This window comes from Penaeus japonicus, unplaced genomic scaffold, assembly GCF_977035675.1.
Source record: "Penaeus japonicus unplaced genomic scaffold, GWHDUDI00000001_assembly GWHDUDI00000042, whole genome shotgun sequence".
In the NCBI taxonomy this organism is placed as follows: Eukaryota; Metazoa; Arthropoda; class Malacostraca; order Decapoda; family Penaeidae; genus Penaeus; species Penaeus japonicus.
Window position 1 is genome coordinate 18,629,288 of NW_028234444.1, and position 27,500 is coordinate 18,656,787.

At 36.5% G+C, this 27,500-nt stretch overlaps 2 protein-coding genes across 51 annotated transcripts in view; one reads left to right on the top strand and one right to left on the bottom strand.

Moving 5' to 3' along the window:
* LOC122254018 (capping protein regulator and myosin 1 linker 1 leucine rich repeat protein) overlaps window positions 1-18,294 on the top strand; it is a 104,643-nt gene extending 86,349 nt beyond the window's left edge. For 13 of the 50 annotated variants that reach the window (XM_086534685.1, XM_086534712.1, XM_086534686.1 and 10 more), the window contains 6 exons: window positions 290-470; window positions 1,984-2,094; window positions 4,598-4,765; window positions 10,042-10,109; window positions 10,915-11,065; window positions 14,419-17,203. In XM_086534685.1, the coding sequence (XP_086390811.1) occupies window positions 290-470; window positions 1,984-2,094; window positions 4,598-4,765; window positions 10,042-10,109; window positions 10,915-11,065; window positions 14,419-14,447 (708 nt within the window). In that variant the 3' untranslated portion in view covers window positions 14,448-17,203. Of the gene's footprint in view, window positions 1-289; window positions 471-1,983; window positions 2,095-4,597; window positions 4,766-5,994; window positions 6,094-10,041; window positions 10,110-10,914; window positions 11,066-14,418 lie in introns of all 50 variants that reach the window. The other 37 variants (XM_086534719.1, XM_086534722.1, XM_086534727.1 and 34 more) reach the window with 10 other exon arrangements.
* Window positions 18,295-18,343: 49 nt separating this feature from the next.
* LOC122254020 (ubiquitin-protein ligase E3C) overlaps window positions 18,344-27,500 on the bottom strand; it is a 15,157-nt gene continuing 6,000 nt past the window's right edge. Inside the window, exons 7-20 of the mRNA XM_043017485.2 lie at window positions 27,192-27,412; window positions 26,856-27,019; window positions 26,447-26,604; window positions 25,690-25,808; window positions 23,966-24,121; window positions 23,467-23,657; window positions 22,822-23,014; window positions 22,186-22,419; window positions 21,740-21,984; window positions 21,191-21,406; window positions 20,875-21,004; window positions 20,545-20,670; window positions 20,217-20,347; window positions 18,344-20,076 (exon numbers count right to left, since the gene is read on the bottom strand). Coding sequence (XP_042873419.1) covers window positions 19,909-20,076; window positions 20,217-20,347; window positions 20,545-20,670; window positions 20,875-21,004; window positions 21,191-21,406; window positions 21,740-21,984; window positions 22,186-22,419; window positions 22,822-23,014; window positions 23,467-23,657; window positions 23,966-24,121; window positions 25,690-25,808; window positions 26,447-26,604; window positions 26,856-27,019; window positions 27,192-27,412 — 2,452 coding nt within the window. The 3' untranslated portion in view covers window positions 18,344-19,908. The remainder of the gene's footprint in view (window positions 20,077-20,216; window positions 20,348-20,544; window positions 20,671-20,874; window positions 21,005-21,190; window positions 21,407-21,739; window positions 21,985-22,185; window positions 22,420-22,821; window positions 23,015-23,466; window positions 23,658-23,965; window positions 24,122-25,689; window positions 25,809-26,446; window positions 26,605-26,855; window positions 27,020-27,191; window positions 27,413-27,500) is intronic.

Here is a 27,500-nt window from a genome sequence, read left to right on the forward strand (position 1 = left end):
GGTTACTTACATCTCAAAAAGATGAGGTAACATAGGTGTGAGTGTAGTGTGCGTGTGAGTGTGAGTGTGAGTGAGAGTGTAGTGCGAGTGCGTGTGCGAGTGCGTGTGCGAGTGCGTGTGTGTGTGTGTGAGTGTGAGTGTGAGTGTGAGTGTGAGAGAGAGAGTGTGAGTGAATGAGTGCTGATGCATGTGTGTGAGTGTATGTGTATATGTGTATGTGAGTGAGCTCGTGATCAAACCCTTAGTGATTTTTATAGAAAACTCAAAACCCAACTGCCTGTCCCCACAGGATGAAGACAAGGACCGCGACGAAAGAAAGGAAAACCCTTCGAGCAGCTTGCTAGCTGGTGTACGGCTTAGGTCCACAGGCCTTGCGGACAGCCTGAAGTCTCCCACCAATGGCTTCCCAAGAGGATCCAGTGGCAGCAAATCTCCAAACTGTAATAGGGACTCGGTTATTGAAAACGCAGGTATGGGTGACTTTGTTGTCTTCTCTGCAACTATGTTCGTGATTGATTGATGATTGAGAGCTTTAAAGTCCCTTTCAACTGACCTTCATTGATTTATTCTTATAGTTTAAAAGATTTTTGTAAAGTTAATGATATCCTGAATGATAAATAAGCAGAGTCTAGTATAGAATAGTAATGCAGATAAACTGTTGGCAGTTCAAGAAAGCAGTAAATTCACAGTAGTAAAAGGGAACTGATTACCTTGCTAGCAAAAACAGTTATATAAGAATATGTATATATTATATATGATATATATATATATAGATATATATATATATATATATATATATATATAAATATAATATATATATATAATATATATATATATAATTATATATAATATATATATATATATATATATATTTTTTTTTTTTTTTTTTTTTTTTTCTTTTTTTGTCTTTTTTTTTTGTCTCATTTAACACCTTTAATAGCTAGCAAGGTCATACAATTTAAAGGGATTACAGAAGGAATGTGAATTAGAGCCTTTCGAGAACTGTTGACTTTGTTAGCTTTGTTGCGCATCTTAAAATTTTAAGTTGCTTTGTCTTGCTGAGTTGCCTGGCCATTGTCCTAAGAGCTTCTGAGATTTGCGCACTTGAGTTGGAATGATGTTTGATTTCTTTTCCTTTTCACAATCTTGGAAAGTAAAAAAAAATTATATTTTTTATATGTCAGTTAGTGCTGGATAGAATTCTTTTGTTTTATGATAGACTTTTACAATTGTGATTAGTTTTTCTTTCAAAGCAACTGGATTGAGAATTAAATGCCTTTGATGATAAGATATGCACCTTCCTGACTCAATTTGAGCATGGGCTGATTATACAGACATGTCAATTGAGCAGAAAGTTGCTTGTGGCACCTTGGTTATTCTCTCATTGATTTTCTTTTACTTTTGTATTTTTTTATGCTTTTGATAATTACCTAGAGTTCAAGTTAATGATATTGTTTCCTCTTTGCAATGAAATAGCAGCAGTAGGACTCAACCAAAATGAAATTGCCCCAATGAGGGGAGCAAAGTGCCGCAAACTCATCGTATGCATTTGTCTGAAGCTTGAGAACTAGTGAATTCCCTCTGTTATGAAAATATAAACCATTTAATTAATGATATGTTATGTAATACATTCAGGTCTGGAGAAACACAGTTTGGTCAGTTTTGATGTGAAAGCAAAATTGTTACCTATCTAATAAAAAGTTTGAGAGAGGCATGTATACTTGCATGTATACACATGTTCATTCATTCACTCATGATTGCATTCTCATGCTCACCCACACAGTCCACTCACTGATTCATCTAATCATTCACTCATCTGTAACCCACCTCCTCACTTTTTTTTTCCAACTCGATACACAAAGAGTTCAGCAAACCATCAAAACTGACTGAGCTCAGACTGGTTTAACGCACTCTCTTGTCATTTGTACTGCCTGGCTTCTCTGTTTTATTTGACCGTATGCATATGTGTGGGGCTCTCTCCAGGACCCAGCCCGAACACCAAGCCTGTGATCGCCGCCCTGAAACCTAAGCCCCCTCCCCCTCTTGCACCCAAACCGCGTCCCAAGTCTGTCATTGGAGGAGACCAGAGAGCAGGTAAACATTGCGTCCGGGGGGCTTGTTCAGTGTGTAGGAACCAAAGATGGATTGGATTTGTGTAATTCTAAATGTATATGTGTGTGTGTGTGTGAATATGCGTACATTTGCATACACACACGGATATATACACATTTTTATTATATATATATAGTATCTGGATTGCATTATATATTTTTTTGTCTTGTCTTTATCTTTTTTTTTTTTTTTTTCTTCTTCTTCTTCTTCTAAAGAAGAGTTGCTGTTAATATGGATGTACTGATGGGATTCTATCAGTGTAGCAGTATTCATACTATTCCCAAAGCACATGCTCAGAGATTCCTGTATTAGCTCAGCTGGGGGAACAGCTGGTTAACCTTGCTCTAACCTGAACATCTCCATAATATACCCAGTCATACCTATATTTTAACCTATTTTATCTTATCCCTAATCCTCTTTTATATCTAACGTTATCTGGGATAGTCTATTTATCCTTTAACTAACCTGTGTTGTTATAACCTTGTCTTTTTTATCCTTATTTGTGTTTGTTCTCTTTTTTCACCTCTAAATTAACCCAAGACCCTATCACAAAGCTTTGACAACATTCAAAGATATTCTTTTAAATGGGATGTCAATTTTTTTATGATTTATAGAAGAAATGCCCACCATGATTGTTGATCATAATCTGAAAATGTTTATATTACTGCTGCATCTTATGTTCTCTGTACTGAGCAAGTTCCAAATGAGTTGTTGATTTGGGTTTGTTTTTGTTTGGCATGTTCGAGATTGATTGGATTTATGTATTCCCACTTATTGGCTTTTTTCCTAACTGATTATCTGTCTTCACTTTCCTTCTTTTTCTCTCATTCCTTCTCTTCTTTTCTTTTTCTAGCACTCAGCTGTTTCTTCTTCTTCCCTTCCTTCTTTCCTTCCTTCTATCCTTCCTTCCAACCTTCCAACCTTCAATGTTTTCATCCTTCCATCCTTCTTTATTGTTCCTCCTAGCTTCTCACTCCCCAACCCACTTGTCTTCATCCCTCCTGTCCTTTTTTTCTTCCTTCCCTTCCTTCCTTTCTTCCTTCCTTCCTTCCTTCCTTCCTTCTTTCCTTCCTTCCTTCCTTTCTTTCTCATTCATTCCTTTCTTTTCTTCTTTGCCCAATCTCATTCTTCCATTTACTCAGTCAGTAGTACATGGCATCATCGAGACTGATATTTGCTCGCGTTTATTTTCTCGAATTTCGAAATGTTCAGAACAAAGCTGAGAAGAAAGTTTTGATGATAGCAAATATTCAGACCCTGTTTAACCCTTTATATCCAAGGAGACCATGAAAGGTCCCAGATGCCATGATATTGCAGGGTGCCAAGGATATAAAGGGTTAAATTGACATGATTTAATGGGAAGACTGTAATCTACTGTGTTTTGTTGATGCTGTAGTAATCAACTCCATATAAGGAAAGGGATTACCAAATTGCTTAATGTAAGCTTGATTTTTACTTAATGTTTTGATTATTAAGGTTGCATTCTGCATGTAGAATTGTAGAAGTTGATGTGTAGTGAGTTGTTTTGCAGTTGTGCATCTTTATCATCATGCTACTCCCTCTGTGCTTATTTGCATGGAAGTGTAGAAGATAAAATTTGATTAATAATGTATTATATCCATAGAGACATGGTCGGATGTTTTAACCTGGTATATAGCCACGGTGTAATAACTGTACTACTTTATATTATGTCTTTGTTTATATAATTGTGTTCATGTTCTTTGTCATTTAACCCTCTCTGGACAGGTGGTACACTTCTGTACCGCTCATTCAAAAGCCCAGTGGCCGGGCGGCACAATATTGTGCCAGCCATTTAATTGATTTAGGCCTAAGCGCACGAAAGCCCCGGCATTGTGACATTCAAGGCTGGAATGCCCCTGTCGTGAGTGGGTTAATGTAATTCTTAATTGTTGATACGAACTTACTTATTGGTGTTAATGTATTACCTCCCTGTTTTGGTTAATTAAGAAGACAATGGAAGCAGTCAATGTTTTTGCACTAGTTAAGATTTATTGTTCTAATTGTTGGTGACAAAGAAATATTCATGCAAGAAATGTCAAGGCACTTCAGGTCTCCGTTTCACCTCTTTGACAACTTATGAGAAGCAGCTGCATAGAAGTATTTTTATTCATGGGTAATATTTCCATTGTTGGTGTACTTTGGTCCATTTTTTGCTTATGTTTAAAGCTTTTAATGATGCTGAGAAGTATACACAAATACAAACATACATATTGTAGAGAAAGAGATACTTAAATAAATACAAACTGCATATGCATACATTACACATACACATACACTTGAAGCTTTGATTATGCTTAAGAAAGCTGTTGGCTTAGTGCAATGTGACAGACAGAATATCTGCAGATTGTTAAAATCGACAAAACAAATTCAAGTCACAATTCCTGTTTATTTGTTCTCTCTCTCTCTCTCTCTCTCTCTCTCATTTATATTCAATCTTTATTTACTAATATTTATGTTACTGTAGGGGAATACGAGTCCAGTGATGCCACAGAAGACGAGCAAACCAGTGCCCCAGTGAGGTCGGTGAGGGAAATGGCGGCATCCCTTGCCCGCAGTTCGGTTGGAGAGGAGGCCGGAGGCAAGAAAAAGTCCTCCTCCCTCCCCCGGAACACACCCCAAGCTGCCAACAGCGGTAAGTACGATTCCCTTAGGGTAGACGTAATTTTTCTAGCTGTATGTGAAATCATTTAAGAATTTATTATAAGAAAACAGATGTGACATATCTATAGAATTTAAGATAAAGTTAAGATTGCTTTGTGATGCATTTTGAATTAGTGTGTCTTCCTCTTTTCATGTCAGGGACTTGTTACAGTTATGCAGATCTTGTTTCAGATGTCTGCAATGTTTAGATTTTACCTTAAGCTGATAAGCTAAAGTCTGGACATTTTCTAGGATAACTAAAAGGAAGCTCCTTTAAAGCTGTCATAGATAAAGTATTTTTAAGTGACAAATTGTTCTTCTAGTCTTTTGCACTTGTTACGGGAAGGAAGAAAGGAGACATTCAGTATTTTTTTTCTTCTTCTTCTTTTAGCAATGACTGATATACATATACTCATATATTTCACATTAATATGATCCCAAAAATATTCAGCCAAAAATTAATTTTATTTGTGGAGTATTTTGTTTTCTGAAATCTCTCCTTGGCTCAGGTAAATAATCTCAAAATGCAAGTGCAAAACATTAGATAGTTCAGGATATGACTGTTTAGAAATTAAGAAATATATCTAAATATTGGCATTCCCTAATGCCATATTACAGTAAAATGGTATACATAATTTTAGCATGATACCATTAAGTGGGAAGAGCAAGTAAGAAACAGTTTTTATATGCCTGATATTGTCTCCTGTATGTGACAGCTTTGTGCTTCTGTATTGCCTAAGAACCATTCAGATATTTTTCTTTAGTTAAGGGTTTGGTATATTCATTGCTTCAGAGGATAGTCCTTGATTGACTGTGCCTTGAGTTCTGTCTTTTCTTTCTCAAAGTGTCTACAAGGACACTTTTTACACACACATACACACACACACACGCACATGTACTCTCTCTCTATCTCTTGATTTCTCTAACCACACACATACACATACACATACACATACACATACACACAAAACAGCAAAAATAAACAAAAAGTAATATTTCTATATTTCTATTACTTGTTTTAAAAAAATTGTAAATCTGTCTCACAGTTCACAAGTAACAAAACATGTGTATCCAAGCACATTTATTTAATTTCTTTCAAGTTTGTTATACATGAAAAAAAAATCTCTTAACCTTTTTTTCTCTCTCCTGTGACACACATGCACTCAAACACACACAGATGAACATGAATTTGAAATATTTTTCATTTTATATTTTTCACAGCAGGCCCAAAATCCAAAGGAAAAGCAGAAGCCCAGAAAACCTCGGGCATTATTAATGGCATCTTAAAGGTCGAAAAGAAAAAAAGGGCACAGGCTAAAGGTGCTTATTTAGATCGGTGTTTGTGAGTGACGCGTAGATTCCCCCCACCCCCTTTTTGCAATGTTATTTCTAGTCTGTTTTATTTAATTAACTCTTTGTAATTTGTTATTCTTAATATTTATCTTATTTTACAAGAGAATCAGTGTGTTCAATAATAGTGGTGTGTCCTCTTTTTATATCTTTGCTATTCTTGTTTAAAAAAAAAAATGTTTTTTAGCCCCCCACAAGGACTGTTAGAGGCTCGTGTGATTAACACTTTTATTACTGGCCGTTAATGCTTTCTCCATTACTTATGTGCTGCTCCTCTCCATAGATGTTCGTTTATTCATCCTCCCATTATTCATTCATTGTTTTTTTTTTTTTTTTTTAACTATGAAGAGGAAATAGGAGAGTGAATGGTGAGGGAGTGAGCTTATATTCGGTGGGTGAATGGCAGTTTGTATGTGGGTGAGTGTGAGTGAGTGAGTAAATGATGGGGTAAGGAGGGAGGAGAGGCTGGGGATAGAAGTGAGGAAGAAAGAGAAGGAGATGAAATGAAGGAGAATGAGTGGATGAGTGTCATAGTGTATGTAAATTTTATGGGAACGTTCCTCTCCCGCGGAGATAGTGCCTATATTTCTGAGTTAACTTTTGCACTGGAAGGAGCAAGTTTAGATGATATGTCTTGGCACCTTTTTACATGATCCTCCCAAATTATGATTACAGAGAGAGTGGCATTTTCTTTCTTCTTTTTTTATGTTTTTGTTTTGTTTGTGTTATTTGTTTATCATCTTTTTTTTTATTTGTATGAGGTCTCAAAAAGTAGATGCCATCTAACTTGTGATGTTCAATTGTTTCAAAGAATACAAGTAAAAAAGAAGTGTTTTTTACTAAAATGTTTTTCTAACAAATTGAACATTTATGACCATTACATAAACTAGAACAACAGTATCTGATTACAAAATAAAAAATCAAACATGCACACACATGCATATAGATATGCACATGTGCTAACTCACACACACACTTAGAAATATGTATCCACTCACACAGTCTCTTATATCTCTCCCTCTTGTCTTTTACATGTACATCATATCCTTTTATCATATGTTTTGTACTTTTTCATAATCTGTCTCCTTTATAAGATTTCATTAATGTTACATAATGCTGGTATTTGTAGATGATCATTCTGCCTGTCTTATAGGTGTTCTGGAAAAAAAAGTTTGTATCATAGATTATATTTATGTTCTTAGCATGGTTGTACATATTTATTGAAGATCACAGTTAGAAAGCTAGCTATTGACATAATTGAGTGATGAGGGTGTGTGTGGAGGGGAGGGGGGGGGGGGCACGAGATAAGTGCAGTTAACCCATACACCTGGAGCTGTCACTTCTCTCATGTTCAGAAGATTAGTTACCACTTGGATGAATGTCAAAAAAAAAAATATCATTGGTTAATATTTTTAAGGTATCAGTAACTCAAAAGAGATACTAAATGTTATAGAGATGGCTTTATATTTAAGTGCAATGAAGTAAAGGGGTTAGGCAGAGAAGTATGGGCAAGGTTGATATTATTCTTGATCTGCCAAAAATTCTGAGTTCTTTGAGGTGAATATTATTATTTATATATTTATTTATTTATTTATTTTCATTTTTTGCTGTTCAGAAAATGTGTTTGATTGGATGTCCAGTAGAAGGGTAGATTTATATATCAAAGAAATAGGTGAGAAGGAAGGCAGAAGATACTTTGTGGGTAGTTCTGGAAGGGAAATTTTAGAACAAGACAGGCAGGATGTATACATACCAGCAGTTATAGACAGACACAGAGTAGCTTCAGTATCTGTTTTTACTTTTCTTTTTTTCTCCTTTTTTCTCCCCTTCTCGATGATTCTAGTGAGGTACCATGTTACAGGTAATTCACAGAGAAATGTATTTTCTATACATATTATTATTTCATCATTTGTTTGATTTACTTTTTTGGTATTTTTGTAAATTTTACAGTCTTTTTGCATTTCCTACATACTTACAGCTGTCCCGTAGAATAGATGAAGAGCACCTGCATATGCCTTTATTATTGCATGGATGGATTCTGGGATGTCCATGTGTTTCATAATGTGCATGTTTTACTTTGCATGATAGTTGGGAAGTGACTTTCTGAAGCTCTGTGATTCCAAAAACAACAAACTAAAAATGTAAACAAAGAAGCACTTTGACAGACCACATGAATCAACTTCCTCATCAGATTGTTAAGTTAAGCCAAACTTCCTCCCAATATGTTACCGAAAAAAATGCATGATGGTTGGCCAATGTGTGTCAAAGTGTTTTGATGTTTTCCCACAAGGCAGTTTGGTTGTTAGCATGTAGTGACGCCAAGAGGTTGAATAACTTTCTTTTTTTCCTTTTGTATCGACTTTCTAGATCATCTTTTTTTTTTTACTTCTAATTTTTATTTTTATTTTAATTTTTTGTTAGATTTTTGTGATGAGGTTATGGGGATTGAATGGGTCTCTTTAGTATCTTTCGTCTACCATGTTTGAGGAGGGAAAGGAACATGTGTGGGTTTCTCTAATAGGTGTTTGTGGTTTGGTCAAGTAGTGTAGTACTCAGGTTTTGGTGCTTCTATATTGTCTTGTCTTGTGAGCAGGGAGTAGGGCATTACAGTTTCTGATCCTCTCTCTCTCTTTCTCTTTCTTTCTCTCTCTTTCTCTCTCTTTCTCTTTCTTTCTCTCTCTTTCTCTCTCTTTCTCTCTCTTTCTCTCTCTTTCTCTCTCTTTCTCTCTCTCTCTCTCTCTTTCTCTCTCTTTCTCTCTCTCTCCTCTTTCTTCTCTCTCTTCTCTTTCTCTTTCTCTCTTCTTCTTTCTCTCTTCTTTCTCTCTCTTCTTTCTCTTTCTTTCTCTCTTCTTTCTCTTCTTTTCTCTCTCTTCTCTTTCGCTGTCTCTCCCTCTCTTTCCTCTTTGCTTTCTCTTCTTTTCTCTCTCTTCTCTTTCTCTCTCTCTCTCTCTCTCTTCTCCTCTCTCTTTCTCTCTCTTTCTCTCTCTCTCTTTCTCTCTCTCTCTTTCTCTCTCTCTCTCTCTCTCTCTCTCTCTCTCTCTCTCTCTCTCTCTCTCTCTCTCTCTCTCTCTCTCTCTCTCTCTCTCTCTCTCTCTCTCTCTCTCTCTCTCTCTTTTTCTCTTTGTCTCTTTCTTTTCTCCCCTTCCCTTTCCTTTTCCCTTTCCCTTTCCCTTTCCCTCTCCCTCTTGCTCTCCTTCTCCCTCTCCCAGTTGGTGCATGAAATTTTGAAAGTTTAGACTTTCAAACTCTCCAACTTTTTGGATTTTAAGTGTTCATAATGAAGAATTGACCTGTTTTGGTGAAGGAAAATTGTAATGTACAAAAGTATCTGATTAACAAGTTATTTAGCGATCAGTAGATAGGTAAAGCTTTAATTTGCATATAAGTGATGACTGGAAATTTTACCCGTATGTAGGCTGAATTGGGAAAGGGACCTACCAATTTTGTTATTAACCATGGTAGAAATCATTAACACTGGATTTGCGGGTTTATTCTTAACATCGTGAACGAGGAAGGGGAGCCAATAGATAGGGTGATGACAGATTCGTAATGCATGTGGACTGACGTACAGTAGTCCATAGAAGGCCGTTAGGGATGGCTTCACTAGCATTTTATAGCAACTTAACCGCAGACAGTTTCAGGGAAATTCTCCGAACAAACCATTTTTATGGATTTTGTTTCGTAGTAATATCAAAAGTATAGTTGTTTATTCTTTCACTGATTTATTTTTTGTATTGTTTCTTCTTCTGTTTTCTTTAGAATGTCTGTCCATTGAATTTCTCTCCTTCTTGCCCTGTCAGTCAAGCCAGGGCTTTGCAGAGCCTAACTTGGTGTCACATGCTTCATGATTTTTTAATATCGCTTTTGTGATAGTGGTCACTGATTGTGCACGTGTGTGTGTTTGTGTTATTTATGTAGGTGTGGCTCCCGAGCTGCTGGTAATCCTCGACAAGAGACGCTCAACCATCACAAACAACCAGCTTGAGGTATATAATCTGCACAATTTATTCCTTCGTATTTTTTGACTCCTGCAAGTCAAGTGATGAAAGTCATTTTTTTGCCTCTTCAAATACGAATCAGTTCTAGATTTGTTTCTCCAGTCTTTGCTTTTATATATTTAATAGTAAAAAGCAACAGCTCTTGGCAGTCGTTTTAGCTTAGCACCATTAATGCTTTTTTTCTTTTCTGTTTTTTTGCTTAATATACATGCTTACTTATCATTAATTCTTGTGTTAAGTCATTAAAAGAGTATGAGATGAAATTGTTAATTATTTATGTTACATTTCATTTTGCTGATGAGATTATATGAACTTCCTGTCAGATTTCGAAGGCTATTTTTCTAGTTTTATTGTGATTAGTGATGATTAATATCACTGATTTTATTTATTTCAATAGTTTTTAAGTTATTTTTAAGTCATCCAACATGTTTATATCATCGAATAAGTTACATTATCTTTAAGATATGTTAGATTATCTTTAAGGTTAATCATTACTTTTGTCAAACTCTGTTATGTTTTCCTTTTCTTTTTCCTTTTCTCGTAAAATCTGTTATTTCTCACCCTTTTGCCCCTTCTCATATTTTAATAAGAATTTCTCCCGATCATCTCACTCATTTTTAAAGGTATTCATTTAGTGATGCCATCTTGTAACAAATCATCTGAATTATCACTAGTCTCATGAGAACACGCATGGTAGCAAGGGGATGGATTTTCAAGGTAATAAAAAAAAGAAAGAAAGAAGAAAAAAATATTAAAAATAATAAAAGACTCAGTGCCAGCTACTTTGGGCCAGATGCCACCAGTTGTGAGGTTCCAGACGCCACAGGCCTCGGCACTAAAAGAGAAAATCCCGGCAGAGGTGTGGGCGATCAGGCCGAGTGTGAACCACAGAGCGAGTGGAAGGATTGGGAAGGCGGAAGTCCGAGGAGAAATAGTAATTCAGGGTGAGAAGAGTAGATCAAAGTGAGAAGTAAGAATTGTGCGTAGATTGGAGGTAGAGAGAAGGGGGAAGTAGATTGCTCGAGGGCTGGTTAGATGGAGGACGGACGGGAATGGAAGAAGTGTGGATTAGGGAGTGGATGTTGGTGTTGAGCCTCATTGGAAAATGCATGGCCAGAGAAGAGTAGTGTGAGGTGGGAGGAAAGTAGAATGTGAATGAATTGAAGATCCAAGTGGAGAGAGGAAAATGAAGTAGATGAAGGTGGAGTAAGGATTGCAGATGAAAGCTTCGGGTAGAAAGGAAGACAAGCCCGTCAAGGAGATAGTAGAAAGTGTGCATTGAGGGAAGAGACGAAAATGGACTGTGAATTTAGAAAGGAAGAAGGGAACACTGCAGATAAAGGAAAAAAGGAGAAAGCAGATTCAACTGAAGGAATTGGATATTGAAAGCTAAATGGTGTATGAGAATAATGGGATAAGAAGAGTGACAAACTGACCACCTGGTTCTCTAGGAGAACTCTTAGTGGGATGGTCAGTCAATGGACTGAGAAAAAGAAATTGTACCCAATTAGTCCAAATGTATAGCAAATTGTGGGTTAGGGTAGGACAGCTTACCCCAAAACCACCAGAATAGGCTCACTTCATACATCAGTTTTATGGGTGCAGCAGCAAGTAACAGTTCAGGGCCACTTGGCAAGCTCAGGCCATGCTAATCCATCTCAGTCCATCCCTGCCTGGCAGCAGGAGTCATGAACACACTTAACAGGAGTATTCAGAGATGCTGGTGCCTGTGCAGAAGGACAAGCCATGTGTCTTCAAGGCCCTGATATTACCAGTCTTGCTGTATGACAGAGAGTCTTGGACTCTGTCTTTCTTGTAATCTTGTCGGAACTCCTTTTGTAACATGTCCTTATGCCCAATCATAGGGTATAGTTGATGGGATCATGTGTCCAAGCAACAGCTGCACGAATGAGACAGGCATAGGACCTGTTACTTGCTCAATCTGGTATCGCCTGCTCAGGCTTTATGGACGCTTTAATCACCAGGTTGTCTCCACTAGAGACAATCCTGGGTGAAGGAGGCCTGTGGGAACAACCAAGGAAGTAGTGTCTCGGGCAAATTGATCAAGCCCCCCCGGGAGGAAGTAAGGATGAGCTGTGCCCCTTCCTGGCGGCTTGCTAGGAAGGATCTTGTCAGGGAATGTCTCCCACCATTTGCCCCCTGATTGATTGATTGGTGATAGGAAGATGAAACGAAGTAGTGTGAAAGGTGGAAGAAGAAGGAAAGAGAGAAAAATTGGTGTAAATGATTCCGGAAATTAATCAAGATGTAAGCGTATGCTCTTAGAAATAGAGCTAATTATCTTTGAATGGGATTGTACTTCTGGTGAAGATAAAGTAGCAAGTATAGACTAGTGACACTAGTAATACCAAAGGGCCCTATTAAATATGTAGTGCAATGTCTTTAGATATTTTGTGAATGTAGGGAAGGGGAAAAGTGAATCTTTATATTTGAGTGTGTCTTAGTGAGGGAGTATAAGTGTAATCAAGCTCTTTTGTGCAAAGTAAAAAAGCAAAAGGTTGTTGTTATCAGTAATGAGGATGTTAGTGTTGATACTTTTATAATCATTATAGTGATGGAATTTTAATTTTCGTTAACATTATCATCATAAGCATTACTTTCATTGCTATCATTATTTTTGTTATTGATATTAAAGGTTTTGTTTTCATTGTTATTTCTGTTTTAGTATTATAATTGATAGTGTTACTTTGTTAATATGTTATATTGTTAATTGTTTGGTTATCATTGTTAGTGTTATTTTGTTAATATTGTGATAGGTGGGATTAACTTTAGTTTTGTGTCGTTCATTTATTGTCTTTATGAATGATAGTGTGATTTTTAATAGTTTCTGTAACTAAGTGTTACTATTATTGTGAATTTAATGTGTTACTGTGTTTTTTTATTGCATTTTGTGAATGCATAGGTAACTGTTGTGTTTTTTTTTTCTAATAGAAATCTAAATAGAATAATTATTAACAATGTCTAGTATACCCCTCTAGTACAGAGGTTATGTGTCACTGTAGATAATTGACATTTATAAAGAAAGAGAGGTAGATTTAGAGATAAATGTTTTTTAGTTTTTTTTATTATCATCATTACAGGCTGTCCTAATTTGCCTGCCCACTGCACCTGCATGTTGTATTTGTTATTTGTAAGGTACAGGGAGATGAGTTTAATTGTATGTGGAATATAGTATGTCTTTATAACTTTAAGTAATCGTTTGGGTAGCATCACATTATTGTTATTTTTAATGATAGCTGCAGTCAGAGATGGTGTTTAGTTTTAGGCTTATTAGTTGATATAAGATTGAATCTTGCAAGAAAAGAGTGAACAGAGATTAGGTATGTAAGTATGACACACTAATGGAGAGTAATATTAAGGATGGTTATAGATTTTAAAACTCCTTCAGCCATATGCATCTCTCGTCCTAATTTAATCTTTACATTAACTTTCCCCTTTTTTGCATATATTGCTGGCATTTTTTGTAAAATATTTCAGCCAAAATAAAACTGAGTCTGTGTGTTTGGTGTTCAGTGAAATAATCAGTGGAATTATCCATAAGAACGGTAAAGGAAGTATAAGTAAGAACGCAGTTTTGTAGATATATGTGAGGTAATTTTGTTTATGGAACCTCTTTGTGAAGAAGAAATGGCATTTGAAATGTAGAGTCAGATGTCTGTCTGTCTGTCTGTCTTTTGAGAGATTCACTCGTTCTTATTTATGCCTCTGTTACCAGTTTTCATAAATAATGGATATGACATCTTGCATCAGTTTAGATCAGTGTGCAAGCTCACATTTTGTTCTTGCTCCGGCACCTACCATGCATAACGTGTTCACGGCCCTGCGATCATTCCTTTTTACAGAAATTCCAGCGTGCTTTGATTTAGGTCATTGAGATCTCAACACTTGGTTGAAAGGGATGATCGTCTTCTGTCCTTCTTTATATAGTTCAGACGCCTTTATTTTCCATTTTGTTGATGGATGTTACTGATAGATGATTAGCATATTTATAGCAGCATTTCAAATGTACAAATATCTTCATGCAAAATTTGAATGCATAGCATTATTATGAATATTACTTTCAGCAAATATTTGAGATTGTGCCATGGTGGAAAGGAAAGTTTTTCTTTATCTTGTCAGAATTGAGGGTTTGATTCAAGAGAGAAAAGAAAGGTCATCCATGCTCATTTATCATCCCTGCAACTGCTTCTTTGCTTATTAGGACAAAAAACACGAGTAGGGAAAGGGCTGGCCTTTGTTTTCTTTCCTTTGTGATTCCCCTGTTCCTCCCCCCCAGGAGCTGGAGGAGACGTGGGTGGACGGTGAGCAGAGCACGGGATCGAGCGCAGGCCCCCCCCTGCACCGGCAGACGTCACACAAGCACGTCCTCACCACTGATCTAGCACTTGAAGATGTTGTTAATGTTTGATTGTCAGAATTGTTATTTTGATGAAGGATTTTTCTTTTTATTTACCATGTGACATTGTTTTATGGTGTTTTTCCCATTCCATCTTAGATGGAACTACTTTTATTGCCGAGGCATAATAATGGTAATATTCATCGCGACAAGTGATAGAAAAATTTAATGTTGCTTGATCATGTAACTGGCCATACAGTTTCCTTTTCCAGTGAAGTGAGTGTCATTTGCAGTATTTTCCTTTCAAGGATAAACGGCTTTCTTCATGATCGTAATTCGTAAGGCTATGAAGGGAATTTTATTTATTAATTTTTACTTTGGTTCATATAGTTACTTGTAGTCTGCTTGGATGGCAAGACTACTGCATCTACACAACCACAGAGTCATATGTAGAAGATGCCATGATGCCATGATGCCATGTTGGTAGAGGCATCATGGTGGGACGGCAGACGCGTGAGAAAATCAAATGCATTAGCGTCATGCTTGCTCTTTTGCAAAGGTCATGATGAAGGCATTATGATTGGACTTTTTGGGAGATCAATATACAGCTCAAACTGTTCATACATTTGCATTTAAAGCCACATTTTTTTGAGTCTTCTAACAGGCTTTCACTATTAAGGATAATCCTTATATGTCTGTATAAATGTCAATATAGATAATGTATAGTCAAGATATAGGTCACTGCCAGCATTGGTTATTCAAAAGGTCATTCTCGATGTACATAATAGCAGCACAAAATTTCTTGTAGATGAGGAATTGCATTTATAAATCATTATTTGTATGTAGGTTTCCCATCTTCCAAAGCACGGGACGCGTTTCTTTCACGATTTGTTGGTCAGTACGTAGGTTATAGTGACTACAGTTTTTTAAACCTTTGAGATTTTGCTAGAATTGGATGAAAATAGTAATAAGATTAAAAGAAAACAGTGGGGAAGTGAGGTATTAGAACCCATGTATTTTCTCTTACTATAAACTTTTCAAGGAATTCACATTAGAAATTTTGACATTCATTAAGTAGAGGAATTGAAGTCCTTTTAACAAGTTTCTTCAGTCTTGACCTAAAGTTCTCTCAAGTGATTGTACTGCAATTGATCTTTTACTAATGAGCTTTTAACCACGTTAAGTTTTTAATTTTATGACATTTGTTTTCCCTACAAATGCAAGTACTTGTTTGTGTATATGACCGAATTGCATGTAATGTAGTATTTTATCATTGTTTTTTACTGTGAATGGATTCGAAAAGCACTTTGGGAAATTTTCCACATGAAGAGTTGCCAGGTTTAAAAAAGGAACTCGTAAGTAGCTTTGTTGAAATATGCATTTTTGTGCATTGCATTTTATGTTTACAAGCAGTTTGTGATGATTATTATGAATAAAGCATCCTTCTCTAGACGACATGTTGATAGTTAGGTCAGTAATACAATTTGATTAATAGTCAGGATAGATTGTTAGGTGATGATATTTGAATGTAATTAAGTGTTTTTCCTTTTCTTTTTTTTTTTCCTTTTTTTCAACAAAGAAAAAGTATTAAGTGCAATCTGTTTTATGTCAGCAGTTTATAAAGGATTTACTATCAGTATGTGGCTTCCCGGTCACATTGTTTGTAATGCTTTGCCTCAATCTACTGGACGTTGAAAGTGGACAGTGTACTGTGTGGAGCCTGTCTATAACAGGCGTGATATAAATATTGTTACTAAAGTAAGAGTTGTATGCTTGCTCTGTCAGAAATGCATTGCAGCTTATGTACAGCTTGTTTTGTTAAGAAAAAAAAAAGAAAAAAAAAAAAGGTCTGTCAGAAGAGCTTTGTGCCAAGAACAGTTGCAAGAGAAATTTATACTCCTCGGTAAAGAGCTGCGGATGTCTTTTTATGTCTTGTCGTGTTATGATTGTGATTTACTGCGCTGATTTTGAGGGTTCCTGATAAGTGGATGATGATGATGATGATGTGGTGTATCTGTGATGAATTTAGCTTGTGGTGTGACTTTAGTTGGTAATTTGATTATGACAGGCAGTTTTTTTTTGTTGTTGTTGTTTATTTTTTGGGGCAAAAAGATAAGAAATAAATAATAATATATATATATATATATTTGCATTAGCTGTGGAAACTTTCCTTCCGTCTTCTCCTGGGCCTCGGAGAGCACACCACACGAGGACGACAACTGTGGATTTTCAAGGTGGTCATTTGGTAGGGAAATGTTTTGAAGGATTTCAAGGAATGGAAACCTCTTTTGATTCCAATTTCATTTTTTTTTCTTCTTTTTATCCGAAAAGGTGTAAATGGATTTTCGATCTTAAAAAAATTTGTTGAATTATTTGTGATGCATTTATTGCAAACAGGTTAAGCGGTGAATTTTAAGGCTCTTTAACAATCCTTTTGTTAATTGATAATTACAGCTTCACAGTCTTTTTCTCGTTAAAAGTATTTTTAATATTTGGACAGAGCCCCTTTGTGCAGTTCATTTTCTAGAGAAGAAACTCATTTGATGACAAGGAGTGGAGAGTTTTCAGGCTTTAAATAAGGCAGTACAAAAAGGCCAGTGGCAAATGTTTGTTTCACAGTGCTCACAGGAGACAATACACTTTTGAAAATCAAAAAATATAAATAAAAAAAAACTAAAAAAATATATATAAATAACTACTTAAAAAAAAAAAAAAAAAATTAAAACTGACATTTGTATAGACTGTAGATAAATAGTTGATGAGAGAGAGAGAAAAAAAGAAGAAGTTTAAGAAGCTTTGGTACCTTCCTGAGACCACCCTTAGTATTCCTTGCAGAATCCACCCACGCACCTCATGCCCGCCCCTCGGAGACCCTCTTAGTGTGCAGCTACTGTACCATTGTTTGATCCTTGATGTTACTGTGTATGTTTTTTCACACCTTCACCTGCATCGAGTAGCAGCAGATTTATATACATTCATCCTCACTTCATAATTCTATATATATATATATGGTAATGATAATTTGATGAAGGTACATTATTCTAGCAGGTATCTTTGTGAATTACTTTACTCTACACTACACGCTCGAGTGTAATTTTCTTAAATCTGTTATTGGCTTTTAAAACATTTACATCAAACAGGACACAAGAACTGTAGAAAAGTTTTTTCACCCATTTTGACAATTATTGTTTGATGTTTAGGCATAAAATAAACATTGTACAGTCTAATACCAGTCTTACAAGTCTCTTGTTAGTCAGTAATTGATTTATTTTCATTTTAAAATCCAGCATAATGTCAGAGCAATTGTTGTAGTAACTTAAATCTTCTTAAGTATGGCTCAAATGTTGTGATTGTGAGGTGCAGAACAGGCAAGGGACGAAAGAAATATATTGTCTGAACCATACGACTTATATGTATATTACTTAATAACAACTCCTACTGATTGACACACAAGTGTAATCATTTTGCTGCATCACACTATTGAAGCTTCATTCAAATCAATACCTTTCGTTATCCTCATCTGCCTGCATTGCGAGAGACCGTGTGCGTGCCATGATTAGCTACCAATCTGATTGTGGTCATTGTGAGTTGTGATAGTATCAAAGTGCTCCCATGTGTCTTGTGATTTTTGTTTTTATGTTCATTTTTTTAAAGAAATTTTAGTTGCTTTCTATGATATGACTGGAGAGCCTATTATATGACCACAGGTTTTGTTGCATTAAGCAATGTTTTACCCTTGCAATGTAAATAATTAATTGTCATATTTTATATTTTACAATTATTCTACTGCCTTAATAAAACTTATTTCCTATGAAATGTGTTTTCTTTAGGGGGCAAATGGTTCTCAGAGAATGAATGAATTGGAATGCCTCCAACAATTTATTTAACAAAGAGAGGATACATTATTTTAAAAACACTCAGGGGACATCCTCTTATGTACAAACTATGTACTATGTCTGAACACCAACTATATTTCAGATCTATCTTTTAGCTCGCATGTTCTGGATTAAAAGTTACACTGACGGTTTCCAACTTTAGTCTAATATAATTCAGTTTGCGACTGGAGGATAACAAATCTGCCAAACAGAAAAATATTTGGAGTGATCCACAACACCATCGAAAAATAATGGATATGCTTAGTTTCATGACTAGATCTTCAGGTAACAAAACATGTTTCATCTTTCATTTCAATCTGTTTTTAAGACAAAACTCATCACAGAAATACAAGTTATCATTTTTACTTAGTAACCTCAGCTTAATTCTTCAGCATTTACTAGCTGATAATATTACATATTACATGCAGTATATTATATTCCTCACTTTTCAATTAGATGTGGATTTTTGTCTCCCAGCAAATGTTATTCATACCACTGGCTGCTTGATACAGCCAAAAATAATATCTCTTGAAATGAAAGTCTTGTTGATATCTTTATAAACATGTTTTAATAGGAGGAGAGCATGCGTTTAAGTAAACTGTGTCCATTTTATCTGCAAAGTTAAAGAAAAGATAAAAAATACCACTTCTCTGCATTTATTCAAGCAGCAAGGTTCGTTCCTGTACATTAATAAACAATATATATTTTTTAACTGTAAATTAATTAATTAATGAAATTATATATATATATATTATATTATATATATATATTATATTATATATATATATATATATATATATATATATATATATATATATATATATATATATATAATAAAAGAGGCTTGCAAAAAAGCATAAAAAATATCCTGGATGGTTGTGCAACTAGACTAGCATGTCCAAAACTGAGAAAAAACATAAGAAAAAAAACAAAAAAAAAAAACAATAATAATAATAACATTTAACATACATATCTTAAATAATGGACATATGAACAACATGAACATTTTCAAAGGTCATTCCTCAATAACTTATTTGAAAATATAATGCATTTATATATATCAGCCATTTAAAACTATGATGTGATATGTAACAATAATCAAAGTAGGCACAAAATGGCTGACAATGGATTCAAGCCACTTACAAATTTCCCAAAGACATCATCCAGTCATTTGTTCAGGTTAAAGTCTATGCCAAATCAACATATAGATGATAAGAATTAAAGGCATGCTTTTTCAATCCCTTTCAGCTGTTACAATAATGATAAAACATCTTGAAATAAATATCACATCAATATATGTTTCGGGTACAAGTACTCTCAACAGTGTCAATGACTCGCAGAAAAGAACTGGGTAAATTATGCTCCGGTTTTAAGAATTACTTGTATGAAATAAATATGTATGTCTTGCAGTAAAATGGAAACACCTTTTATATGATCCTAATATATGCCATTTACCATCAGCAGCAGTAGCAGGTGTTTAAGTCCAAAAATATACATACACGCAGGACAAACATCCATCACGTTCCTCTCACTGAATCGTCAAGTAGTGACAAAACTACGACAACTCAAATCCTGCTCCAGACGTTATGGCATAAAGTAGCTTCTCCCGTAAGGTCTGCTGGTCCCTATATTCTGGTAATTTCAGAAGATTCATACACGTGGATGCAGTCGGAAGGCGGTCTTCTGAACCCGATGGCTGGATGCAAAAGGCAGGCTGCAATTCCTGTTTTTTTCAAATTGAGAGAGAGAAAAAGTTTTTACATTACAGGATATCAGAAAAAAAGAAAGAAAGAAAGAAAAAAGAATGTCTTTTTCATTTACCACACACTTTGTCCAACAAATTACCCATCTCTCAAAACTAACCTTAAACCCTAGAAGTGGAGGACGTGAACAGCTCGTAACAAACTTGAGCAACTGTCGCTTCTGTGCTTCATTGAATCCTCGCAAAACTTGCCAGAATGCTACTATTGTTGGATGTTCAGTATTATATACACCTGGAAAGGGAACAATAACAATTATATTGTCTATTTACATCCTAAATTACTTTCACTAACAAAATCAATCAAAGCATATAAATATATAAGAATAAAAAATCATTCAGTAAATCATATTAATCCATCTCTGGCATCGATACCATTCTCAATGCTACAATGAACCAATTTCTTTGTTAGTACTGAAACTGCAATCCTACCTCCATATCTAGTATTGTCCATCAAATCCTCCAGGTCGATGGGAACCGATGCACCCGATATCAACATCTGAAGTTCCCTCCAGTCAAACATCTGTAGCCACTCGAGGGGTACAACATCGGCTAAACCTGTATTGACAAGACCAAATGATAACATGATAAGGAATCAAAGGAATACCTTTCCTAATGCAGTTGATGTTCATTTCTTTAAACTATTATCATTTGCATAAAAACCATCCACTAGGGATTAAAACTACTTAAAAACTACAGCACACGAAATATGGCTTCTAAGGCTGAAAGTAAAGTATGAAAACAATGTAAGAGATAAATCACCTTTCTTGAATGCTTGTATTTGTTTTGCTATTTGCTTGTTAAGTTTGTAGTCTGCCATCCGATATATATATTCAATTCTGTTTTCATTGGTCACTGCAACGTTCGATCCGTTTGGAATCAACTCTTCAATCTGTCGAGGGGCGAGTTACAGCATTAAGAGAAATCATACGTGCCAATTCTATGAAAACTGTTACCAAGATATATTGTTCCATAAATATAATACTAAATGAGACCTGAGCATATATCATTCCTTAAATCCATTAAGAGATCTAATAATACTTCAGACGTTTTCCAGGATCCGCCGGCCGCAACTCACAGTGTTTTGTCCGAGGTCCGAGTTGAGAACCGTGAAGTCCAGCCCAAGGTCCTGGACATCCCCTTCGTAAGTCTTCAGGTACAGGAGGTTTCGACAGAGTTCCGGGTCAAGGGAATCCAGGTGATGGAATTCCACTGAGGATGAGGATCTCCCCAAAATTTTAGAGACAAAAAATCCTGCTAGAGGAACCTCTACTAAGAGATTCTCATAAAGAGCCTGTTGGAAATGACCATTCAGTGTAAGAAAATAATCTGATCATTTCATACCTTGAGCAGATTATAGCTGTGCTGACAATGACAAACAAGGAAATCATTACACTAATAAATACAGTTATGCACCAGAGCAGAAATTCTTGTAACATCAGGAGGATGAAAGATATATCAATGTTATATAAATGTAGCATGAAGAAGCATATCAAATTAAGAAACACGAGGTGAACAATCAGAAGAATTAAGCAATTGGAATAACTTTCCTATCCTTGTCCATATTAAAAGCTACAAAGTTCATCTTTTATCATTAGCAGGTTTTCCTGGATGTACCGGCACTCACCTTTCCTAACATTCTACCAATGAAGTAGTAATGCGTCTGATAATCCTCGGCTATGAGATGTGATCCTGGATTAGGGTAGAGAGTATTTTCACGCGTTAAAAGGAAAAATCCTCGAGTGGGGTCAAAGGCCGTCTTCAGGAGCTCTGACAAAAATTCCCGAAAAATTCCACCACCGTCAATGCCCACCTCATCCAAACCAACGGCGTTCATGAGACGGACTCTCATTCTGAGGTGCAAATCTGGTTCTGGAGGAGGAGGAAAAGTGAGGATTTCTTGGGCAACAAAATCAGAAAATATAAAAGCACTTTTTCTTCCTACTTCTAATTCTGAGCAATCATGAGTATAAAAATGTGACTTCTTGAAAAGAGAGAGAAAGATTTACTGTCCTTCTATGCTGGTAGGAAAAACAAAGAAACAAAAACACGCACACAGAGAAATAGGCTTACCATTGCTAGGCGATAACTTTTCAAAGGCATCTTCATAGATATGTGTTCTTCTGATTGTCACGTTAATCATCGGCCCTTCATTGAAGTCTGCCCTCATCTGATTCCTGCTCCTATTATCAGCCACCAGATTGCTGAAGACCTGCGTCCGAGACTCAAAGGGGATCACGAAGGGAAGTTCCTGGAGGATGGTTGCTCGGCGCTGCTCTGTTATCGAGAGTGGCGGGCCCTCGGTCTCTGTCGGGAAAGTGGTAGTGATACTGAGGGGAAGGGGGGAATGCTGGATAGACTTTCAAAAAATGCACAAAAATTGCAAACTGTCCAGAACTATGAGGAGGACTTAACCCAATGACACTGGGAAGGAATTGAAAGTTACCTGACTTGAGATAAACTACTGTTCTTTCAGTAAAAGCACAACAAGGTTTAAATTGACTTTAGAATGCTGTAGCTTTAGAACTAGTGCCATAAGAGCCATAGAACTACATGTCCATATTGTACACAGAAGAGAGAACAGCCACCACTGTTATGCCAAGTATAGGTGCCTTCTGAATTCAGGCCTCCCTTGCCATGGCCTGGATAGAGGTCATCCATTGTCATAAGGTTTGCGATCTACATCGACTGAATTGTCAAAATACTCACCCAACTCATCTCTGGTGAGCCATCTCTGGGGCATGAACAACCGCCTCTGCCTTCGACTCGTGCGTGGTACGAAGGACACTGTCTGACAGTTCCCAAGGGGCAGTGACACACGAGTGCTCAACCAATGCCCCTTTGGACAGAACATGCGCCTGGTATCCCGCAAGTGAATTTGACGGACTACTCCCACACACACCTAATGGCACAATGTTAATTCTAAGTAAATAATGTTAAAGCTACAAAATTTTATATTACACCTATGTAACTGCTGTTACTTATAAAGATCACATATTTCAATATAAAATTAATGTTTTACTGAATTAAATATCATTATCGTATCACTATTCTGATATTTATCATCTCTATTTTCATCATGTGATTTCTACTAAAATTAATCATTTGGATATCAATATTAAGATAAATCACAGCAGTATCATAATTACTAACATAAACGAAAGACCTTTTGACTGAGAAAAAGATTGTTTACTGATTCTGGAGTCAAAGGACCTTGTTTTCATAAAACCTGGATAGTGAATTCTTTTCACTATAAACTGCTCTTAATCTATTCTATGACACTACACGTAAATACAATTCTTTACTGAAAAGTCACGTTTATGATCACAAACACCTGGAATCACCCAATCTTACCTTAAAGCAATGCGCCCACATGGTTTTGTATGACGTGTCTGTCAAGGCGGACATTCTAACGTCGGGATGGGCAAGCTCCACTAATCCTACACAGACATCCCTGAGGCTTGCCGACATCTTAATGAGCTCCTCCACAGTGAAGGGGAAGTGATTATCAGTTGTTTTGGGAAAGCGCTGCTCGCCTGTCTCGTCTGGTATTCGTGGAAGAAAAATATTTTTGAGACATTGCTGATACGGATTAAGTGGGGATTGGTTTATATGATTATATACTTATATGTCCAAGTGACTTTGAGTCTGATTAAAGTTTCCTGTGTGCATGTGCATGTGCACAGCCAAAAAATTCAATAAAAACTTGTTTTGTGTCCAACTTTTAGAACCAATTCTAGCAACTTTTGCTAAGTTACTCAAAGCATCAGCCAAGGGACAGGATAACTGATCTATAGCACACATATGCAAGTGCACATAAAGTAACAAAATGTGAAAATTCCTAAAAATGTACCTTGGTCACCAAGGAACTCAGAGTCATGAAGAGTGGAGAGAACTGCAGTTAGTGTGGCGCAGAATGTTGAAAGTAATGGGATGAGGGTGTCACGTTCATGAGCAGCCAAGGGGGTACCTCGTGCCAACACCTGCAACAAGGGAGCTCCTCGAACACCTGTGGAATAAGTGAATGTGAATGTGTTGCTAAAAATAAAGACAGTTGGTGATGGCAACCTACACCCAATCATACCAGGCTGTGTATGGGCTTGGGTAGGCTGCATTCCAGCGATGTAATTTTATTTTGCATGCCACTATGCCTCCGCTGTTGGCCCTGCACCTGGCCAGTGACATAGCCATTTACTGTTATTCATTCCTCCATTTATTTTTGTAAGTACTTCAATAGTTAATATGGTTTTGTACCTACTGCATTTAGCTGTATATATCTATTATTGATTTCTGTAAAAAGGACATTAGGACTCTGTTACTTTTCTGGTACATTGTTATGAACAGTAATATGATAGTGTACATACACTCTACATAAATACATATGGAGAATAAAAATAAATAAATGAATAAAAATAGAAAGTATAATTTATGATAAAAGCAGAAACACAGGCTGAGTCCGACAACTGGCTTATTCCATCATGGTAGCTTAAGGTAGAGAGTGCAATCATAAATGCACCCTGCACTAATGGGTTACTTTTCAAACAGAAGTTATACATATATAATATATCTCATTAAAGAGTATTTGAAAGCTATTTTCTAATGTAATGAAACCTATGTGTCTGAAAGGCAATACTTTTACTGCTCCCATATACCCTTTTAAAGGCAAAAGAAGTGGCACTGAAGATGCAAGTTTATCTTAAGCAAAAAAACCCCATACACATAGAAAATAAAGTGACTATAACATCAATACACCTTAATGGAGAGAGCTGTCAGGAACAGATGTTCCTTAAGCCATAACAAATTTACCGATTCCTGTAAGAAGAAATTCACAACCTTGCACACTTACCGTAAGCTAAGAGACTTCCACTTAAAAGGGTTAAATGCATTAGCAGAGGATGGGTAGAATAAAACAGCAGGCTGATTTGGTTTGATTAATAAAATGCCTCTATTGTTTTTGATTCAGATTTAAAAAACTGATCTACAATAAAAGATAATCCCGACACTACAATATGCAAAAATGCGGGCAGTAAAATAAAAGAAATTACTAGAGGTAATAAAATAACAATTAAACAGATAATACTGATTGATGATGATAATGATGATAAGAATTAACCCTTTCCCTACGGGGCACGCGCTACGCGAAAACCCCTATGCCGGGCGATTGCAATATTGCATTGTAATCGTTACACTGGCATGATGCCCTGGCATCGGGAATTTAGCTGTGTCACATGAGTGTGACGCACCGTCGTCATTGGGCTAATATTAACCCGATGATGACAGGGCAGTTTGGCTCAAGTCGGTTTAAATGCTGGAGTATTTCAAGGGCATAAGCTTAATGCCTCAGACTGTTCACCTGCTCTGACATCAGCCAGCCACTTAGCACCCAATCACCCAGCTTACTGGCCATACGAAAAGCCATGACAAAATATCTTGTCCCCAGCTGTAAATACAGCCACCACTTGACGTGATATTTGGTCACCCAGTGCTAACGGGTCAATGACTGATTACTGATAATGATTTTAATGATAACAGTAATATCTACAAGTGATAACAAAAAGCAAAAAACCATCCCCTTACCAAATGCCCACGTAGTTGCATTTGCATGTCCAGGCAGAGGTGCTCCCTGCTGTAGGCCAGACAAAACGACCCACATGGACCTCAAAAGCTGTCGACGGGCGACCACACTATACAACAACCTGTAGGAATTCGCGAAACGAAGGATCGTTAGCACAATGGTGAGACACTCATGCACTCACTCTCTCAGTGAAATGTCTTTTTTTACCTAAATATAATTCCTGAGGGTGTATAAGATGCATTTTTCTTCTATGAGACACACTAACTTGAAAAGCCCATCTTTTCAGGAAAATGTACTGTTCTTTGCATTGCTTCATCACATATCACACTAACTGCATTTTGCACCAACACTTCATAAATATTGGTAAATATGTCCAATGTTTCCTCTCCATCACAAGGAGAAAAAACGCTCCACAGTGAAGTACAAGTGTACTAAGAGACATACCACTTTCATATCTGCATCACTGCCTATCACATTTTACCAAGTCACATATACAAACACTGAAGCTGGGAATATACAAACACACAGACATACACATAAACACTAAAACATACAATGCATCCCCCTCTCCCAGGGAAAAACAAAACAAAAGGATAACAAAATAAAGAAAAGATGAAAGAAAGAGAAAAGAAAGAAAAAGAACAAAAGAAAGAAAAAATAGAAAAAAGAGAAAACCAAAGGAAGAAAGAAGAAAAGACAGAAAAAATAGAAAAAGAGAGAGAACAAAAGGGAGGAAGGAAGAAGAGAAAGAGGAGCCACCTGCACTGGTGAAGCTGCAGCGACGGTGCCGTCAGAAGATGGTGAGTCAGCCTTGAGAAGTGTAGCAGCACTTCTGGAGAGACCTGGCGCTCCACGTGACTCAAGAGCCATCCTACGTGCTCTGTGCTGTTGACTATGGTCACACATTCCTCTGCAAGCTGGGTCCACAAACAAGTATCGGATATGAATTATGTGTACTATATCTTGCAAAAAAATAAACTCATGTTTACCATGAAAGTCCTACCTTACTTCTAGCAACACTTATTGTATACTGCATGTCTGATTATCCATTAAAATCTCATTTCTATTCTCACAGCATAATACTATTTAATATTCAAACAAAACGCTTCATTTAGAAAAGAATACATCAGTGCAGAATCACAACACTTCGCAGAAGGTTAGTTCCTACCTTGCGTAATACTGGGTCTATGGCTTCTGTCGAGTCCATTGTGTCGTCGTCATCAGAATCAGAGTCAACATCATTCACTTCGCTGAGGAGATAGTTCGTCGTTCCCCCTAATAAATCGCTTATGGCTTGAAGATAATCGCAGAGGGCATGTGAATCTGAGAAATCTGGAAGATGTAGGATTACTTTTTCTCTTTCTGTGTTTTGGTTTGCTTTTAGTTACATGTTTACTTATCTAATGTTACATGGAAGATGTTTGAACTTCCTTTCCTCGACATTACATACCCCAAAACAGACAAGTAAACGATCTTCTCCTTCCTCCTCGACTGCCCGACTTACCAGCATTGGACCGCACAAGCATTAGCAGAGAATAGAGCAACGGTGGAGCCGGACAGGCCTTCAGGAACTTGGAAGATCGACTGCCCAAAACTGCCACGATCTTGTCCACGGGCAGCTTGAAGTTCTCTCTCGAGGCCAGGCAAGGAATGACGTAGTTGGAAATCTGGGTGTGAGAGGCCTTGCCAAAGATTTCCTGGCACAGTTCGTCTATCACAGAAGACCTGGAAAATCACATTGGAATGATGTCCACTGAAAATGCAACTTTTAATTCCTAATAAATTACTTTTTCACTTCATACTTTTTAATAAT